General features: G+C 34.9%; 1 protein-coding gene across 1 annotated transcript in view; it reads left to right on the top strand.

The window, feature by feature from the left end:
• LOC148950813 (discoidin domain-containing receptor tyrosine kinase B-like) overlaps nucleotides 1–21,278 on the top strand; it is a 117,634-nt gene that overhangs the window by 59,680 nt on the left and 36,676 nt on the right. The window contains exons 4-5 of the mRNA XM_089090019.1: nucleotides 2,510–2,741; nucleotides 10,154–10,301. Of these exons, the coding sequence (XP_088946145.1) occupies nucleotides 2,510–2,741; nucleotides 10,154–10,301 (380 nt within the window). The remainder of the gene's footprint in view (nucleotides 1–2,509; nucleotides 2,742–10,153; nucleotides 10,302–21,278) is intronic.

The raw sequence follows: 21,278 nt of genomic DNA on the forward strand, positions 1-21,278 counted from the left end.
AAGTGACCAAAAAAATTGGAGGACATCTTGGCCCCCTCCCACGCTTATTTTTTTCCCAAAGTCACCCAATCAAAATTTTGAGATAGCCATTTTGTTCAGCATGGTCCAAAATAAGATAAATATGTCTTTTAGGATGACTTAATCCCCCGAAGTTCCCAGAGGGAGGGCTAAAAGTTATGAACTTTACCCAATGTTAACATATAGTATTGGTTCTTGGGAAGTATACAGAAGTTTTCAGGAGTTTTTTTTTCGGGTAGTGGGTGCGATGGGTGGGTCGGGGGTTATATTGGAGGATCTGTTCATAAAGGAAGTTTTCATGGGGGAAGGGAAATTGCCATGAAGGGGGTGCCAGACTTGCCAGCATTATTTATTGGTTATTGGGAAGTATACAACCATTTTCAGGAAGGATTTTTTCTGGAGGGGGGGGGCTAGAGGAGGGGGTTACTCTGAAGAATATGTCCGTGGAGGATGTTTCTTTGGGGTAAGGGACATTTCTATGAAGGGGGCGCCGGATTTCCAAGCATTATTTAAAAAACGATCAGAAATTAAATAAAAAAAATCAAGTTTTTTCAACTGAAATGTAAGAAGTAATATTAGAACTTAAAACGAACAGAAATTATAACGTAAGTGAGGGGGTTCTCCCCCAAGTCAAAAAAACGCTCTTTAAGCTAAACTTTTTTTTATTTCTTTCAAAATAGCTATTTATTATAATTAAGCGGCTTTTTTTATTCAGGGTTTTGTTAATAAAAACTTTTTTTTTAATTTTTAACGTAAAGGGCGTGGTATTGACTAAGGGGACACCCCCCACATATACGTAATAACATATACGTAACAAAAAAAAACAATAAAAAAACAAGCGATACGGCTCAATAGTAATCGAAACTTTTAAAAACGGAATTTTGATGTCAATAAATGTATAAAAAGAATGTGTTTATAATGCTGATTCTAAATATATAAATTTTATTAAGTTTAGTATTACTCATCAAAGGCTACGACCCTGAGAAAATTTACTCGATTTTTTAAAGAGGGGTGAAATATCCCCTACAAGTTAAAGAATTTTAATGAAAATCACACCGTCAGATTCAGCGTATCAGAAAACCCTATTACATAGGTTTCAAGCTCATATATGCAAAAATCTGCAACTTTGTATTTTTTGCCAGAAGAAAAATATAGGAATATAGAAGTTAGTTACGTAAGTTAATTTGTAAAGACATCCATTTAGCAAAAGAAAAGTAAAATTTTTATGCAAATAAAAGCTACATTAACTAAAAAACGATCAGAAATTAAAAAAAAAACAAGTTTTTTAAACTGAAAGTAAGAAGTGACACTAAAACTTAAAACAACCAAAAATTAGGCTATATATAGAAGAGACTGTCCCCTCCTCACTGCCTCTCTGTGTACGCGAAAGTTCAACTGTGTCACAAAACTTTGTTTTTTATAACAATAAAAAACTTTAGCGCAAATAGTGAGGGTTTGAGGATCGGACAACCCCTTTCATATGAGGACCAATTTCCGTTCGTTTTAAGTTTTATTGTCGCTCCTGACTTTCAGTTTAAAAAACTTGTTTTTTTTATTTAATTGTTATCAAGACCCTGATTCTTAGAGTTTCGGTTACTATTGAGATGCATCGCTTCTTACTTACAGTTCGTTATCACGAACTGTTTGATTATTAAAAAAATATTCCAGCAAAGTAGTTTTTCAAAAAAAGTAGAGGTTTCGCATTTATCTGAAAATCACTAGAAATACATTCGAAAAATAATTGAATTTTTAAATAACAGAAATCACTATCAATGTATAAACTAAACCCAAAACGAACAGAAATTACAATAAATAATCAAATTAAACTTCAATCGAACTTAAATTACCACACACAATAGCAGGGTTAACACCCCGTAGGGCTTCGTAAGGCCAAAACGTCATTTATGCTTTACTGAAAACAGTTTTATTTCCATCAGTGTGTCTTTTAATTGTCCTTACATTTAACAAAAAAAGAAAGAAAATCGTCGTATTGACCAAGATTACCGAGAATCACTAATGAAAGTAGGCAATATTAAATATTGTAAAATTGTCTACTAATATTCTTATTTGGAAATCTCAGCATTTTTGGATGTATTAACATTATAAAAGAAAAACTTTTGAACAGCTTTTTATTCCTTTTGAACAGTTTAAAACTTTTGAACAGTGTTTTTGTTTGTCATCATTACATCGATAACATAAGAAAGAAAAACGTCATATTATCGAAGATTACTTAAAAAAACCTAAAAAGTTGACAGAATGTTTTGATATATACTGATAGTTTCAGCTGATAGTACCAGATTCTCCCCATCCTGATTCCCATCGTGTTGCAGCCTTAAATATAGACAAATATTGATCGACCATTTCATTATAAGAATCTTATTGCATTGTATTCCGTTTTAACGGCTTGTTTGTTTAAATAAATGCATTTTGAGCTCATTTATCAAAAAGAGTTCTGACCAAAAACTTATGCTGAAATTAATTGTTTTTACAGAGCCCGTATTGACAAAGGAGGAGGAGCTTGGTGCCCCTCTAGTGTTATTAAATCAGGAGTAAATGAATGGCTCGAAATCAACTTGAATAGTGATCATATAATATCAGCTGTTGAGACACAAGGTCGTTATGGAAAAGGACAAGGTCAAGAATACGCAGAGGCATTTCGAATTGAGTATTGGAGGGAAACTCTTCAAGAGTGGGCCGAGTATCACAACGCTACCGGTGGAAATGTAAGTAACACAATGAATCTCAATAACCCAAAGGGGTTAATTCACGCAGAGAGGGGTTGGATGTAAAAGGTAGTGGGCAAACAGCCAAGATTTTTTCTCGGAGGGCTAGAAAGTAGAAAAAATCTCTTTTCCTTTTTAAAGATATATTATATCCTTTTCACCTCTAGTATGCCGATTTTGAGCTAAATTAAAGGGAGGCCATTGTCCATGAACATCTGATATCTTAGGATCCTCTCTCTGGCAACATTTATAGAGAACTTTTACAATGATTTCCCATATTCTTATGCTGACAGCATTCCTCATACATTTTATTTAATTGGCATTACCAGGATTACGTTGGGGGGGGGGGCTCATTTTTGTTAGGAAGAAGGGTTGGACTAACTTTGTCATGGTTAAGTTTACTTTTGTTGTTTCATAGGCAGCGCAATCGCGCTGCCTAAGTAAAGAACGATGTTGGCACAATGTATTATTTTTTTCTTTCTTGGTTTTAGTCCAGGGCACTTCGTATCGAAGGAGTTGTCGTAGAAACTTCAAAAAGGGCTCATTCGATTGAAAATACAAGTGGCTAGTACCCTTTTTAATAGTCAAAAGTGATTGGAGGGCAACTAGCCCCCCTTCCACCTCTCATTCCCCCCAACACATCCAATCAAAATTTTGAGATAGTCAGTTTATTCAGCGTAGTTGTTTTCTAGATATAAAATATATTTTTGAGGAGGACACTCCCCCACAACCCTCAGTACAAGGGTCTTAAGTTATGCCCCCTGGGGGCATGTAAGAACGATGTTGGGACAATTTATTATTTATTATTATTTTTTTTAGACCAGGACACTTCGTAACGAAGAAGTTGTCATAGAAACTTCGAAAAGGACTCATTCAATTGGAAATTGGAGTGACTTGTGCCCTTCTTAATAGTCAAAAGTGATTGGAAGGCAACAAACACCCCTTCCACGCCCACCATTTCCCGAAATACATCCAATCAAAAGTTTTAGATAGCCATTTTATTCAGCGTAGTTGATTTCCAGATAGAAATTATATTTTTGAGGAGGACACTCCCCCAAAACCCTCAGGGCAAGGGTTGTAAGTTATGTCCTGGGGGTATATAAGGCTTTTATAGAAAGCGTTGTCGTAGAAACTTCAAAAAAGGCTCATTCGTTTTGAAATTGAAATGGCTAGTGCCCTTTTTAATAGCCGAAAGTAATTGGAAGGCAACTAACACCCCTTCCACGCTCAACATTTCCCCAAACACATCCAATCAAAATTGTGAGATAACCATTTTGTTCCACGTAGTTTAAAGTTCAGGAAAGTCTGCATTTGAGCTGGACACTACCCCCACAGTCTTCAGGGCACGGGTTATAAGTTATGACGTAGGGAAATATAAGTTTTGTATTGAAATCTTTGTCGTGGAAACTTGAAAAACGGCTTAATCGATTGAAAATTCAAAGGGATTGTGCCCTTTTTAATAGTCAAAAGTGATTTGAGGGCAACTAACCCCCTCTTACGCCCACCTTTTCCTCAAACACATCCAATCCAAATTTTTAGGTAGCCTCTTTATTCAACGTAGTTGAAAGTTTTGGAAATAGTCATTCGAAGTGTTATTTAATATGTGAGTTTTGATTCATATAGATTTCTTTTCTTTTGTTTTTTCTTTCTCTTCGTGTGTTTAGCATATTTTATTTTGATGTAATTTAAGTTTTAAAAAAGAACATTTTTTGTTTCATTCTCACCTTTTTTTTCGTTCAGAAACGCTCCAGAGCGTAGGACTGAAATATTTAGAGAGTGTTTGTTTAATTAAGTGTTTATTTTATTGTATTTATTCACTGCTTTATAAAAATTAAAACCCGTTTTTTCTTGCTTAATTATTAGCTTAATAGTTGAAAGTGATTGGAGAACGACTAACGCCCCTCTCACGCCCACCATTTTCCCAAACACATCCAATCAAAACTTTGAGGTATCGATTTAGTTAAACGTAGTTGAACATTCTGGAAATTAGATCTTTCAGGATGATAAACCCATCAGAGCCCTCAGTGTAAGGGTTGGAAATTATGACCTGGGGGCATATAAGGTTTATATAGAAAGTTTTTGTGGAAATTTCAAAAAGGGCTCATTTGATTGGAAATTGATATTGCCCTTTTTAATAGTCAAAAGTGAGTGGAGAGTTATTAACACCCCTCTCACGCCCCCCATTTCCCCAAAAACATTCAATCAAATTTTAGAGATAGCCATTTTGTTCAACGTAGTTGAAAGTTCTGGAAATTATGTATTTAAGGATGAAAAAACCCCAGAGTCCCCAGGGCAAAGGTTGTGAGCTATGCCCTTGGGGTATATAAGGTTTTTATAGACATAGTTGTCATAAAAATTCAAAAGGGGCTCATTCAATTTGAAATTGAGAGGGCTAGTGCCCTTTTTAATAGTCGAAAGTGATTGGAGAGTATCTAACCCCCCTCTCACGCCTTCAAACACATCCAATCAAAATTTTCAGATAGCCATTTTGTTCAACTTTCCAGAAATTTCTGGAAATTAGATTTTTGAGAATGACAACCCCCCCCCAGCCCTCAGGGCAAGTGTTTTTAGTTGTGGCCTGGGGACATATAAGGTTTTTATTGAAAGTGTTCTCGTAGAAACTTCAAAAGGGCTCATTTGATTGGAAATTGAATGGGCTAGTGCCATTTTTAAAGGTTGAAAGTGATTGGAGAGTGATTAACGCCCCTGTCACGCCAACCATTTCCCCAAACACATCCAATCAAAGTTTTGAGATACCCATTTTGTTTAACGTAGTTGAAAGTTCTGGAAATTAGGTCTTAGTGAATGACAACCACCCTAACAACCCTTAGGGTAAGGGTTGTAATTTATGCCCTAGGGGCATATAAGGTATTTATAGAAAGAGTTGTCGTTTCAAAAAGGTCTCATTCGATTGGAAATCGAAAGGCGTAGTGCCCTTTTTAATAGTCGAAAATGATTGGAAGGCTTGACATTTTTATAGTAAAGATCGATGTGGGTCTAAAGTTTTTTTTTTTTTTTTTTTTTTTTTTTTTTTTTTGACCAGGGCACTTCGTATCGAAGGAGTTGTCGTGGGAACTTCGTAAAGGGATCATTCGATTGAAAATAGAAAGGGCTGATGCCCTTTTTAATAGTAGAAATTGAATGGAGGGCAACTAATCCCCCTCCCACGCCCACCCTCTCATTTGCCCATTATGTTTAAAAAATAAATGTTTCCATAAGATTAAATCAAAATGCACTGTGTTAATGCTAATTCCCAATAAGGCATATCAGCATTATCCCAAGAACGACTGAGGGTATTATGTTCAAACTTTCGGGGCTACTTCTGCTCTTAAAATTTAACCAATTCTAAGTAGCGTAAGTAGGCTATATCCAAGCTCTCAAAGAAAGCAAATAGATTTTTTTTGCGAATGGTATCAAGTTTTCCATTTCAGGTCAACTATAGGAGGTATGAAACTAAATTAAACACTACTATTTGTGTCCAGATTTTTAGAAGGGTGAATTTGTTAAAAATTGCTGAAAATTTTTCTCCAGCATACAAATAACAGGCCAAACTATAAAGTCTTAAAAAATGAAAAGATTTAAAGTATTATTTTCCTGAAAAGACTGTGTGAATATAAAACGAACAGAAATTAATTAAAAAACTTTTTCCACAAAATAAGTTTTTCAAAGAAAAGTAAAAAACTCCAGTAAACGAAAATTGAGCAAAAATAAAATCAAATAATCTGCCAAGCGTGAAACTACCACAAATCAGAATCGATAAATAAATGAAACCTAAAACGAACAGAAATTACAATAAATAACCGAGTCAAACTCAAAACGAGCAAAAATTAACATAAGTTGGGTCAAAACCCCTATGCTTTCCTTATATTTAGCTCCAAAATATTTACAGTATTTACACATATTCAATTATCTACACAAGATGTCTTCGTTTCCAAAACAAAATATGTGAAAAGTCAACAAGAATTTGTATTTTTTGTTGACCATTCTCTTTGGTTATATTTTTGTTTTATTTTTTTTTAACGTTTACTTTTCTCATAGTTTTATCTCTTTATGTTTTGACCTTTCTCTTTGGTGCTTAAAAAGAAGAAGTAAGAAGTAGTGTTATTCTTATATTTTTCAATCGTCAAGAAATTGTAGATTATGATTGGAAAGAGTGTTTGAATGGTAGTAGTCTTTGATTGTTATTAAATTAAAAAAACAACAACAAACTTTTCAACTGAAAGTAAGGAGCAACACCAAAACTTAAGAAGAACAGAAATTATTACGTATATGAAGGGGTTTACCCCCTCCTCAACACATCACTCTTTACGCTAAAGTTTAAATTTTGTCCCAATTCTTTAAGAATGACTCCTGAAACATAAGGGCCGTTTAATTAGAACATAAGACGCTTTTTTAAAAGTAGCCTACTAAAAAACTTTAGTGTAAAGAGCAAGGTGTTTAGGAGGGGGGCAATCCCCTTAATATGCGTAATAATTTATGCTTAGTTTAAGTTTTTATGTTGCTCCTTACTTTCAGTTGAAAAAACTCTTTTTTAATTAATTTATTATTGTTTTTTAAATAATTCCTGGAAATCTGACCCCACCTCAACAGTGAATCCCCTACCCACGGAAATATCCTCTAGACAATTCAATCCCGGTGAAAATTTACCCTGGATAATAACTTCTAACCACTGAGCGTAAAATTTTGACGGGAAAGAGAAAGCAAGACATAAAAAGAATTTTGTATAAGAATTCAGGCAAATTCCCCGAGTGTATAATTTCCCCTGACGAGTTTAACTCCCTGGAAACTTCCCTCCCCATGGAAGATTCCCTCGTGGAAAAACACCCAGCAGAAAATTTGTCCCTCCCCCCAAAAAATGTATGCATACATCCCAATAACAAATACTATGCGTAAACAATTGGCAAATTCTATAACTTAAAATCCTTTCCCCTGTGGCTGGGGGGGGGGGGGAATGTTATACCCAAAGGCATAGCTATTAATCCTTTCAACTATGATGAACAAAATGGCTGTCTCAAAATTTTGATCGGACAATTTGGGAAAAAGGGGTTTGGAGGGGGCCTAGCTGCCCTCCAATATTTTTAGTCACTTAAAAAGGCACTAGAAACTTAATTTTCGTTCGAATGAGCCCTCTCCCAATATTCTAAGACCACTGGGTCGATGCGATTACCCATGGGAAAAAAACAAAAAAAAAAACAAAAACAAATGAACAGCATCCGTGATCTTTCTTCTGCGGAAAAATACAAAATTCCACATTTTTGCAGATAGGAGCTTGGAAACTCCATGTTAGGGTTCTCCGATACGCTGAATCTGACGGTATGATTGTCATTAAGATCACTTGACTTTTAGGGGGTGTTTTCCCCTTTTCCGAAAATCTGGAAACTTTTCTCAGGCTCGTAACCTTTGATGGGTAAGACTAAATTTAATGACATTTATATATATATATTTGAAATCATCATAAAAAACCGATTCTTTTGATATATATATTATATATATTGGTATCAAAATTCGTTTTTTAGAGTTTTGGTTACTATTGAGCTGGGTCGCTCCTTACTTACAGTTCGTTACCACGAACTGTTTGATGGTGTTTCCTTCATAAAAGAGATCTGGATGCAGAATATTCAATTTCTGTACTTATAAAATACTAGGCTGAAATTTTTTTTTAGGTAGGCGGGATATAACCTACTCTTTGTTGTCTTAACAGAAAAAGTGCTAAATACTAAAAAATTGAAGAAGAAACTGCAATTGCCTGGATTAGCGGGATATAGTCAGATTATGGCGATATAAAATCTGATAAGAAGCGCAAATACATTTTGATTATATCTGGGAATGATTTGAAATTGCACCGAAATTAGCGAATTCTTTTGCACCTCAAAATTAAACCTTTTAGATTGGAGAACGTGTAGCCTAATCAATATTTCAAAATTATAAAAATAGAAATATTGGGAATCACGGTATATCATCAGATGATTACGACATGAAACCAGATAAAAAACGAAAATGTTGCTTTAATTTTTTGTCAATTTGAAATTGCAGCGTCAATACGAAAAAAAAGGAATTGCTAGGATTAGTGGCACATCGTCACATGATGGCGACGTGAAACTTAATAAAAAAAGAATTTTTTTTTGTTTGTTTTTGGGCCTAAAATTACAACATCGGTGTTTCAGCATCTCTAAATAAGCTGATAAGGTTGTAGAAGCTGGGTATTATCACACATTTCTTTTTAATTAACCCAAGCCAAAATCTATTGTTTATGCCTTTATGGATATGAACACTTTCAAAAATTATGTCTTCAGAGTCGGGATTCTTATGAATCGAAATGGAATTTTTACTACATAACGATTTTTCGCTAAGATTTAGCACCCAATAACAATGGTTTGGCATTTTTACCACACAATGGTGTGGCATTGTTGTATACTGTTATTTGGCTAGAACAATGTTGAAACTTCCTATTTGCTACCCTATCTATGCTGAAAAAGAAAAATTTTGCATCATTCAGGGCGATGCTCTAAGTTTGTTTAGGGAAGTGATCATTTTAATTATAAATCCAGGAAAGTTTAGAATTTTTTTGGAGCCAGGCCCAAGACCCCCCTACCCTGCGTGTGCCCAGACACATATCCAGTGAGATTGCTGCCTCTGGGGGAAGGGTCTGTATATAACTGTGATAAGCATTTATGAACATTTATAAACGGTAGCATTCTAGTCTGTTGGCTCTTCTATGAAAAGCAGTCGGGCCATTTGGTTCCCAGTCCATATCCTTTCTGAATATAATAGTTAATACTGTGAAATTTGACCCCATCCCCCTTATTGGGTCCAAATATAGCTCTGGTCTATATACTTAAAACTATTAGAAAAGAGTGAAATAATAAAATTATAAAATGCAGATAATATCCTATAATATAATAGCATATAACATAATTAATGCAGATATTATTCCATGTTCATCCACGTTTTAAACTAATATTTAGATAATATACTTATCCACTGTTTTCATTCTTGTGCAACAACTTGACGCTATTAACCGAGTTTCAAATAAGTGCCATTAAAAAAGAGATAAGATGACTCAAGTAAGGAATAAAATGGATGATTACACTATTTAGGGCTAAATCTGGCACTGTTAGAGGGAATGGGGCGAAATTGTTACGGTAACGACCATTATATTTGGAAAGGGTGTGACTGTGGAATCGGATAGTGCCACCTATATGTTTTATAGGGCTTATTTAAAAAAATCAACGAATAAAAGCAAATTTTATAAAGTTTCTTTCAGAAGACATTATAGACTAGAATGAAAGACAATTCGGCCCTTGAAACTCGGCCCTCCGGAGCTTGTGATAGATTTTTAAAAAAAATAAATATCTTAACTTACACATTTTTGAATAAAAACAGATAGAATAGGAAATTATGTTTATTTTTAGGTCTTAACTGGGAACAGTAATCCATGGCATTCTGTTAAACAACAACTGGATCGTCCCATAATTGCTTCAAAAATCCGATTTTTCCCATATAGTGTCCACCCTCGAACTGTATGCATGAGGGTTGAAATGTATGGTTGTAAGTGGACAAGTAAGTGTTTTATTTTGCTTGCTTTTACATTTAATTTTCAGATATCTTTGCTTAGAGGAAGGAGTGAACGCAAGGAAAAATCATAAGAAGCAATTCGTCCTAAAACTATGTAAAAAATAACGATAATGCTTAAAAACATGGGATCATTTAAAGGGAACTCCACAAGATTCTAAAAAACACTTTTAAACAATCCTAAACACTTACTCACCTCTTTCCTGGAGGCATATTGCTTCTAGCCTCCCTAATAGATAAATACACAGTCAACTTTATATATTACCATTATATTTTACAATAGCAAGGGACGGACGCCGACATTTAACAACGATGAACACTAATCAAGTGGCGACGAAAAGAGTACCATTAGTGCTATTGTAATGATTAACTTAAAAAACAAGTCTTTTTTAGCTGAAAGTAAAGAGCGACATTAAAACTTAAAGCAACAGAAATTATTCCGTATATGAAAGGGGCTGTCCCCTCCTCAACGCCTTGCTCTTTACGCTAAAGTTTTTTTATTGTTTTAAAAAATAAAGTTGTGAGATAGAGTCAAACTTTAGCGTAAAGAGCGAGGCGTTGAAGAGGAGCAGCCCCTTTCATATACGGAATAATTTCTGTCCGTTTTAAATTTTAATGTCACTCCTTACTTTCAGTTAAAAAAACTTGTTTTTTTATTTAATTTCTGAACGTTTTTGAATTAATGCAGCTTTTATTTTTGTTCACCGTACATGAATAATTAAAACGAAATTCGCATATTAATTTTCCTTTTTTGGCTAATTGGCTTTTTCAAAATTTTGTTCTGACGTAACTTACGAATTAACTTACGTAACGAATTTCTATATTCGTATGTTCTTATTACGTATATTAGGGAGTTCGCCCCCTGGTCAATACCTTGCTTTTTACTCTAAAGCTCGAATTTTGTATAAATCACGCACGTCTGAGTCACAAATGCTGTTTCGTTGGAATAGCCGTTTTGAAATTACTAAAAAAACTTCAGCGTAAAGAGCGAGACAATGACTAGGGGACGAACCTCCTCATATAAGTAATAATTTTTATTCGTTTTAAGTTTTAATGTTGCATCCTACTTTCAGTTGAAAAAAACTTGTTTTTTTTTGTTTAATTTCTGATCGTTTTTTAAATAATGCTGTGAAATCTGGCACCCCCTTCATAAAAATGTTCCTTCCTCCAAGGAAATATCCTCCATGGAAAGATCCTCCCCCGTAACCCCTACTCTGACCCCGAACCCCCACTAGAAAATTATCCTCCTGAAAACGCCTGTATACTTCCCAATAACCAAAACTATATGTAAACAATGGGCAAATTTTATCACTTGCAGCCCTTCTCCCGGGAACAGTGGGAGATTAAGTCATCCTCGAAGATATATTGATTAAATTTTCGACTATACTGAACAAAATGGCTATCTTAAAATTTTGATTCGGTGACTTCGGAAAAAAATGAGCGTGGGAGGGGGCCAAGTTGCCCTCCAATTTTTTTGGTCACTTAAAAAGGGCGCTATAACTTTCAATTTCCGCTCGAATAAACCCTCTCACGATATTCTAGGACTACTGGATCGATACGATCACCCCTGGAAAAAAAAAACAAAAAATAACAAACACACAAAACAATAAAAAAACACACATCCATGATCTTTCTTCAGGCAAAAAATACAAAAATTCTAAATTTTCTCAGATAAGATCTTGAAACCTTTACAGAATGGTTCTCTGATACGTTGAATCTGATGGTATGATTTTCATTAAAATTATAAGACTTTTAAGGGATTGTTTCCCCCTTTTTTGAAAATAAGGCAAATTTTCTGAGGCGCGTAACTTTTAATGGGTAAGACTAAACTTGATGAAACATATATTTCAAATCAGCATAAAAATTTGATTCTTCTGATGTATTTATTGGTATCAAAATTCCGTTTTTTAGAGTTTCGGTTACTATTGAGCCGGGTCGCTCCTTACTTACAGTTCATTACCACAAACTGTTTGACAATAGCACTAATATAATGACAATGTAGAAAGTGGGTTGTATATTTATCCATTGGGGAGAAGGTCAAGTGAAGCAATGTGCCCTTAGGAATGAGAAAAGTAAGTATTTACAATTGTTTTAAAGTAGTTTTTAGAATGTTGTAGGGTTTCCATCAGATCACCCCATGGTCTTGAGTATTGCTTAAACAATTTCAAAGCCATATGTATTTCTATCCTGCAAATGAAGAATCAAATCTTAAAAATCAAATCTTAGAAACTTAAAAACGATGATAAATTTCTTAAGATAGATCTGTTGAATAGCTTATTCTTCTTCATTTGTTTGTTGGTATTTTTGAGTTTTTTCTTTTCTTTTTTTTTGTGTTAGAAGAATCGAGGAGCGAGGCTCAAAGGCCACATTCTATGTGTTAGTCTACTTATGCCTGAATAAAAATGGGGTTAACTATGGTCGGTCGAATTAGCGTAAGCATAATTATTCTCTCTTCTATTGTTATCATCGTTGTGAATTTCCTTTAATTGTTTTTTAATTTTGAGATAATCATTTTGTTCAACGTAGTTCAAAGGTCCGGAAATTATGTCTTTGAGGATGACAACCCCCTAACAACCCTCAGGGCAAGGGTTGTAAGTTAAAGGTTTTTATAGAAAGCGTTGTCGTAGAAACTTCAAAAAGGGCTCACTCGATTGGAAATTGAAAGGGTTAGTGTCCTTTTTTACAGTCGGGAGTGATTGGAGGGCAACTAATCCCCCTCTCACGCCCACCATTTCCCCAAAGACATCCAATCAAATTTTTGCGATAGCAATTTTCTTCAAAGTAGTTGAAAGTTCTGGAAATTAGGTCTTTGAGGATGACATCCCCCCCCCCCACAACCCACAGGTCAAGGGTTGTAAGTTACGCCCTGGGTTCATATAAGTTTTTTATTGAAAGCATTGTCGTAGAAACTTCAAAAGGGCTCATTCAATTGGAAATTGAAAGGGCTAGTGTCTTTTTTAATAGTTGAAAATGATTGGAGAGTAACTAACGCCCCTCTCTCGCCCACCGTTTTCCCAAACACATCCAGTCAAAATTTTGAGATAGCCGTTTTGTTTCACGTAGTTGAAAGTTGCGAAAATTAGGTCTTTGAGGACCATAACCCCCCTCACAGCCCTCAAGGCAAGGATTGCAATTTTATGCCCTGGGGGTATATAAGGTATTTTTAGAAAGCGTTGTCGTAGAAACTCAAAAAGGGCTCCTTCGATTGGAAGTTGAAAGGGCTAGTGCCCTTTTTAATATTCGAAAGTGATTGGAAGACTTGACATTTTTATAGTAAAGATCGCTGTGGATACAATGTATTATTATTATTTTTATTTTTTTTTTTGTTGTTTAGACCAGGGTACTTTGTATCGAAGGAGTTGTGTTAGGAACTTGTTAAAAGGGCTCATTCGATTGCAAATATAAAGGGCTAATGCCCTTTTTAATAGTCGAAAGTGATTGGAAGGCAACTAGTCCCCCTTCCCCGCCCACCCTTCCATTTGCCGATTATGTTTAAAAACTTAACGTTGCCTTAGGATTAAATCCAAACGAACTGTGTTGATGCTAATTCCCAATAAGACATCTCAGCAGTATCTCAAGAACGACTGAGGGTATTATGTTCAAATTTCCGGGGCTACTTCTGCTCTTAAAATTTAACCAAATCAAAATAGTGTAAGTGTATTCAAGCTATCAAAGAAAGTAAACATATTTTTTTGCGAATGGTATCAGGTTTTCTATTTCAGCTCTTTATTTTTTCTTGAAGTTGGTTTGTTATGTTAATAGTTGCAATTTTTGGTTAACAAATCCGTGGTGGTAGCAGTCACCACAACAGCAAAAGCTAAACCAATGCTTCCATTTCTCTTATTCAAAAAGTTGGGTGAAGGGCGCTTAAAATTGGCTGATTTCAGCAGACTCAAAGGTAATTCCCTAGATAAAAATTGCTTAAATTTTTGTATTAGGGGTCTTGGATACGTTTTCGAAACCAAATAAATTGTTGTTGTCATTGGCTTTAATGTGATCTCGTGTTTTATTTAGTTTGGGGTGTAAGTGGTCATTTACTTCAGTAAGTGGCCTTCAGTATAGAGCACAGACCATACTGTCCCACTTATGACTTTGCTACCTTATGTGTAGGAAACCCCTGCATGATTTTGTTTCACCAAGTTCTGAAACGTCCCTTATTTGATAAATATGTACTTCAAAGATTTGCATGTGTGTATTACAGCATAGGCCTCAAATTAGAATAAGCAAATTCAACAATCCTTAGAGACCAGTATTGGTGGAAATCAAACAAACTTGACGATTGTTCCCAAAAAAACTCCCTGAAAGAAGCACAAAATCTCGACAAAAGTGAGAATTGAAAGGGTTGCTTTCAAGGGACATGGATCTTGGGACCATATAAATCCTTCTATGAAATTGAAAATCCTTTTATGAATTTGATTTCAATATGATATAGCCCTTTTTTAAAACTCGTACTGATGAATTTTTAATTTACTTTTATTTTATTTTATTTTATCTTTGTTGCACTACTAACCTCAAATTTATTATTTAAACTCAAAAAGGTGGTTTTGTTGGTACGATTTCTTTTAGTAATAATTTTTTGCAGGCTAAGTCTGACACCTTGCATTTTAGCTGTTTCTTTTAAGACTAATAAAACATTTTTGGTAGTCTAAAATATATATAATCCCCAAATTGTCCGTTTTTTCTGTCTAGTTGTTTTAAATCAACGGGAAATAAAAGCTACTGTAAAGGTAAGGTTATTGCAAGATAAACTTTTTTTTTGTTAAAGAACGGGAGCAGGATTATTTTTTTTAATATTTTTAATAGATGAACCCCTTCAAGCTTGTAATTAAGGATAATGTTTACCATGCAATCACTCTTCGTTTGTGTTAGAGCGGCTTCTGCTACTTTATTCATGCTTCAATTTAAAACACATGCTGTTTTCCCCACTTCTTCCCCCAATTTCCATTATCAAGGCGTAACTTCACTACTTTTTATTGTAAGCAACTTGATTTTCCGGAAGGACGGCTTTCCATTGTCTACGTCGCTTTTGATTATTTAAATGAAAGAAGGCAATCCATCGGGAGTACTTTCTTTACAATATACCTCTCTTGATATCCAAAATAGCTTTATTGTATTCTTTCCATTTCATTCAGGTGCGATTAGGGTAAACCTGGGGGACCATTTATATGTTTGGTGTATATCTTTGAGATAGTAAACCCTTCCTCTCGGTAATCGATATAGGATAATAGAAGCGTTTTACAATGACCAGCTTTCCGTGGGTTCAAACAGCTGCGTTTTTGTCACCAAGCAACATTTTTTGCGACTTGTGTCAAATTTAATCCAGTGTGGCGACAAGTTCAAGCATCCTAACGCTTCAGTGGCTGCGTTAAAATGTTTCAACTGATCATTTATGAAATTAAGTTAAAAAAACAAATTTTTCAACTAAAAGTAAGGAGCAACATTAAAAATCAAAACGAACAGAAATTATTCCATATGTGTATCAGTTGTCCCCTCTTCAATCTCCTGCTCTTTCACGCCAAAACGAAAATAAGAAAAAAAAACACTGGCAAAAAATACAAAATTCCACATCTTTCAAGATAGGAGCTTGAAATATCTACAGTAGGGTTCTCTGATGCGCTAAATCTAATGGTATGATTTTCATTAATATTCATCAAATTTTAGGGGATGTTTCCCCCCTTTTTCGAAAATCAGGCAAATTGTCTCAGGCTCATAGCCTTTTATGGGTAACACTAAGCTTAATAAATCTTATATATTCGAAATCAGCATAGTAAGCCAATTCTTTTTTATATATTTATTGATATAAAAATTCCTTTCTTTAGAGTTTCATTGCATTTTGTTACCACAAAATGTTTGAAAAGGATAAGCATCTTCCAGAACCACTGTTGATGCATAGGGCGTCGAATCGATGTTTCAGTTGCCTGGGATTTCAAACAGTTCGTAGTAACGAACTGTACGTAAGGAGCGACCCGGCTCAATGGTAACCGAAACTCTAAAAAATGGAATTTTGATACCAATAGATACTTCAAAAAAATCATATTTTAATTTTGATTTCAAATATATAAGTTTCATCAAGTTTAATCTTACCAATCAAAAGTTACGCGCCTGAGAAAATTTCGCTGATTTTCGAAAAAATGGGGAAAGACCCCCTAAAAGTTATAGAACCTTGATGAAAATGACACCATCATATTCAGCGTATCAGAGAACCCTACTGTAGAGGTTTCAAGCTCTTATCTACAAAAATGTGGAATTTTGCATTTTTTTTGCCAGAAGGAAGATCACGGGTGCGTGTTTATTTTTTTTAATTATTTTTTTTTTATTTTTCCCAGGGGTGATCGTATCGACCCAGTGGTCCTAGAATATCGTGGGAGGGTTCATTGAAACGGAAATTAAAAGTTCTAGTGCCCTTTTTAAGTGACCAAAAAAAATGGAGGGAAACTAAGCCCCCTCCCACGCTCATTTTTTCCCCAAAGTCACCCGATAAAAATTTTGAGATAGCCATTTTGTTCAGCATGGTCGGAAATATTATAACTATGTCTTTTAGGATGCCTTAATCCCTCGAAGCCCCCAGAGGGAGGGCTTAAAGATATGAAGATTATCCAATGTTAACATATAGTATTGGTTATTAGGAAGCAAGAAGACGTTTTCAGGGGGACTTTTTTCTGGGAGTGGGGGAGGGGGGGGGTCTGTAATTTATATGGGAGAATCTTTTCATGAAAGAAGTTTTCATGGGGGAGGGATATGGCTATGAAGAGGGCACTGGATTTCCCATCATTATTTAAAACAAAAATCAGAAATTAAATGTAAAAAAACAAGTTTTTCAACTGAAAGTAAGGAGCAACATCAAACTAAAAACTAACAAAAAATATTAGCTATATGATTGGGTCCACCTTCTAGTCAATGCCTCGGTCTTTAAGCCAAAGATTTTTTAGTACTTTCATAGGAGCTATTTATTCTAATTAACGGCCTTTGTGATTAAGGGGTCATTTTTAAAGAATTGGAACAAAATTTGAACTTTAGCTTAAAGAGCAAGGTATTGACTAGGGTTACGTAAGTTAATTTGTAAATTACGTCAGAACCGAATGTAGAGACAGCCATTTAGCAAAAGAAAAGTAAAATTTTTATGCAAATTTGTTTAATTATTCAATGACGGTGAGCCAAAATAAAAGCTTCATTAACTAAAAAACGATCAGAAATTAAATTAAAAATAATTTTTTTAAACTGAAAGTAAGGAGCGACATTAAAACTTAAAACGAACAGAAATTATTCCGCATATGAAAGGGGCTGTCCCCTCCTCAACGCCTCGCTCTTTACGCAAAATTTTAACTCTGTCTCACAACTTTATTTTTTAAAACAATAAAAAACTTTTGCGTAAAGAGCAAGGCGTTGAGGAGGGGAGAGCCCCTTTCATATACGGAATAATTTCTGTTCGTTTTAAGTTTTAATCTCGCTCCTTACTTTCAGTTTAAAAAACTTGTTTTTTTTATTTAATTTTTTACAGAGGCAAGTAGCAAGCATTTCGGCCAACCTTACCACTGTGGAATCGATCCATGAGTGCTGTAGTGCGAAGCAAAGCATCAGTCCGCTGTGCTACCACAAGGTCTATGGAGAAAACCATCTATGAAACAAAGTTTCCTACACAATACCGCTTACGAACAAATATATAAATTCAAATTGGGGTAAGTCCATTTATTAGATAGTGAAAACATACAAAAGTCTGGATATTTTGACCACATATACAGCGACCGTCATCAGCAGATATACTGCTGAATGCTGCAAAATATTTCTACTAATGGCGATCGCTGTATATGTGGTCGAAATATCCAGATTTGTATCTGTTTTCACTGTCTAATTAATGGACTTAAACACATTTGAACGTTTATTTGTTCGTTGTAAAAAGACAATGTGGTCATGGAAAAAAGAATCCCTAATTAAAGGTACTACGTCGAAAATACCGATTCTGCCTACACTTGTAAAAAAAAGATTCGCCGCCCTTTGTGGCTGCAATGGCTCTGGAGAATCTTTATTCTTTGTCCTAGCCAATTCTAATCCTCTAGCTTCGCTGTTTTTATTTAAACGGTTGGAATAACTTGATTTGATATAAACAGCTCGGCAACCACTATTCATACTGTATTATACGTCAGAATAAAACGCAGCTGTCCAAACCAGATTTACTTACGATTCCTTTAATAGCAGTGGTGCAATTTTCAATTTTCCTTAGATTTTAAATAATTTATATGCTATTTTCTTATTTGCGTCGACTCTACGCCTTGAAAAGGATCTGAGCATAAAAATGATAAAGATGATTTAACAGTCAGCAATGGAAATAATATCCCCATGAAACCACCCCTGCCTCTGATTAATGACATTGTAAGACATCCCCTCTTACAATTAAGATCCATATTCCCATTGTATATATGTGTATGACCAAGTTTTTGGACATTTAGCTACTTTATTCCTATAAGCTCCCTAATATGTATCATTCGTTCCATGTCGAGTGTTCTCTCATAAATAAGTTACATTCGACCATGGGTATATTGGGTGATGAGAAGACCCGATTTAATGGCATTGTGATTTGTGCACCTGGGAGGAAACTCGTTGATTAGTTCTGGAAGTAAATCAAAAGTCGCTAATGACAGTCATCATAAAAGTGAACTGAAGTTAATTTGCAGTGTTGAACTTATCCCGGCTACATTTTAAGGTTTTCCAAACAATAATTTATCTATAATTACACAACTGGCAGAAGAGCCTATTTGATAAATAACATAAATTTAGAAAAAAAAAATCATAATGTACACTCTTGTGAAGATCAGAAAAAGAATATGTTGCCTCGTGCGAAATCTACCCCGCTCATTAAATATAAAAGTTCCTTTATAACATTGAACTTAGCTCGGTTCTGCCTTCTGATTCTCTAGACCAATGGTTCTCAAACTAATTTAGACTCTGTACCCCTTTTTACCCACAAAACATTTTAAAACCTTCTCAGTTACTGTTACTAAGTAAACTATAGCTAAAATATAAATAAAATTGCTAGTCCTAGAGTTAAAGGGTTGTTGTATTTTTTTGATGGTCGGCCCCGTACCCCCCCCCCCCCAAAAAAAAAAAAAATTTGTACCCCCGAGGGGTACGCGTACCCCAGTTTGAGAACCACATCTCTGAATAATAGATTAATGTATTTTACAAAATCTTCTGATGCTAGGAATATTTATGTTTCTTCTAATTTTTTTTTGTGTAAAGCAAATTCACAGAAATTAGCCATAATTTCCGAAGAATCAACCCCAAAAAAGCGAAATTTCAGCACTAAACGAGGTTAGAGGGGAAAGTTGTCCCCTTGTATTTAGATTGTGCTCAATATAATAGTGAAAACTAACGGAAGTCAAATTAGTATTTTTCAAAAGTAAGTAAAGGGACACCTCAAGATAAACGAATATTAACTGGCCTGTTGTCACCCTTTTAAATCCCCGAACTTTAAACTTGAGTATCTTTTGTCTCTAATCTCTCGGCTGGAAACAAGTAAAGATCGAAGCAATAATTCGTAGCTATATCTTTTTTCCAGTTCTTTTTTCTCAATTTTCATGTCCATTTTTATTGCAATAGTTCAAGATTATTCTACAAAAATTTTGCGTTTCTAGCTTTGACAATTAAGCTGCAAATGAAATTGGGGGGGGGGGAGCAATAACACGTGCTTGATAGATTATCATGATGTCATAGTTCCAGATTTTGGTTGTGCTTTTTTATCTTTTTTAAGGTTTTATTATCAATTTTTCATAGCCTATGCCCATTGTCATGGTTCCAAAGCTGTAGGATACTGCTTACATTTTCACGTTAATACCTTGAATAACTTAGCTCCAGACTCCGAAAATCCGAACAGTTTGTGGTAAAGAACTGTAAGTAAGGAGCGATCAGGCTCAATAGTAACCGAAACTCTAAAAAACAGAAATTTTATATCAATAGATATATAAAAAGATTGGATTTTTATAATGGATTTGGGATGGAAGAGGAGCGTTCTTAGCTGTATTGGCCTCAGGTAGCTTGGTGCTGAGATGAGTTGTTAGTAGTAGTTGTAGCAGTATTTTTATGCTGATTTAAAGTATATAAGTTTCATCAAGTTCACTTTCAAGGATCACTCTATTCATCAAAATTTACAAGCCTTATAAAATTTGCCTGATTTTTGGAAAAAGGAGGAAAACCCCCCTAAAAGCCATAAAATCCTAATGATAATTACACCATCAGATCCAGCGTATCAGAGAACCCAACTGTAGAGGTTCCAAGCTCCTATCTGCAAAAATGTTGAGTTTTGTATTTTTTGACAGAAGAAAGATCACGGATGCGTGTTTATTTGTTTGATTGTTTTTGTTGTTTTTTCCAGGGATAATCGTATCGATTCAGTGGTCCCATGATATCGGAAAAGGGCTCATTTGAACGGAAATTAAAAGTACTAGTGCCCTTTTTAAGTGGCAAAAAAATTGAAGGTCAACTAGGCCCCTCCCCCCCCCCCTTTTTCTCAAAATCGTCTGATAAAAATTTTGAGATAGCCGGTTTGTTCAGCATAGTTGAAAGGCCAAAATATATGCCTTTGGAGCTATCATAGCCCCCCACAGGCCTTGAGGAAAGAACTTTAAGTTACAAAACTTTTCCATTGTTTACGTATGATAGATGTTATTGGGAAGTATGCCAACATTTTCGGGTAGGGAAGGGGAAATTTTCTCCTGTTGGGATTTTCCACTGGGATAATTTTCCATTGGGAGGGAAGTTTCTAGGGGATGGATTTTTTAGGAAAATTCCAATATGAAATTGTTCTTATGTCTTGCTTTCTCTTCGTCGACTCAATTTTGCGCGTGGATAATGTTTAAGGGTAATTGTCCGGGGTAAATTTTACCCAAGATTGAATTGTCTAGAGAACAAATCCTTGAGGAGGAGGGATTTTTCCGAGGAGGTGTTCAGATTTCTAGGCATTATTTAAAAAAA

Source organism: Artemia sp. Qi Xiang Cuo, chromosome 6 (assembly GCF_049724085.1).
Source record: "Artemia sp. Qi Xiang Cuo chromosome 6, ASM4972408v1, whole genome shotgun sequence".
In the NCBI taxonomy this organism is placed as follows: domain Eukaryota; kingdom Metazoa; phylum Arthropoda; class Branchiopoda; order Anostraca; family Artemiidae; genus Artemia; species Artemia sp. Qi Xiang Cuo.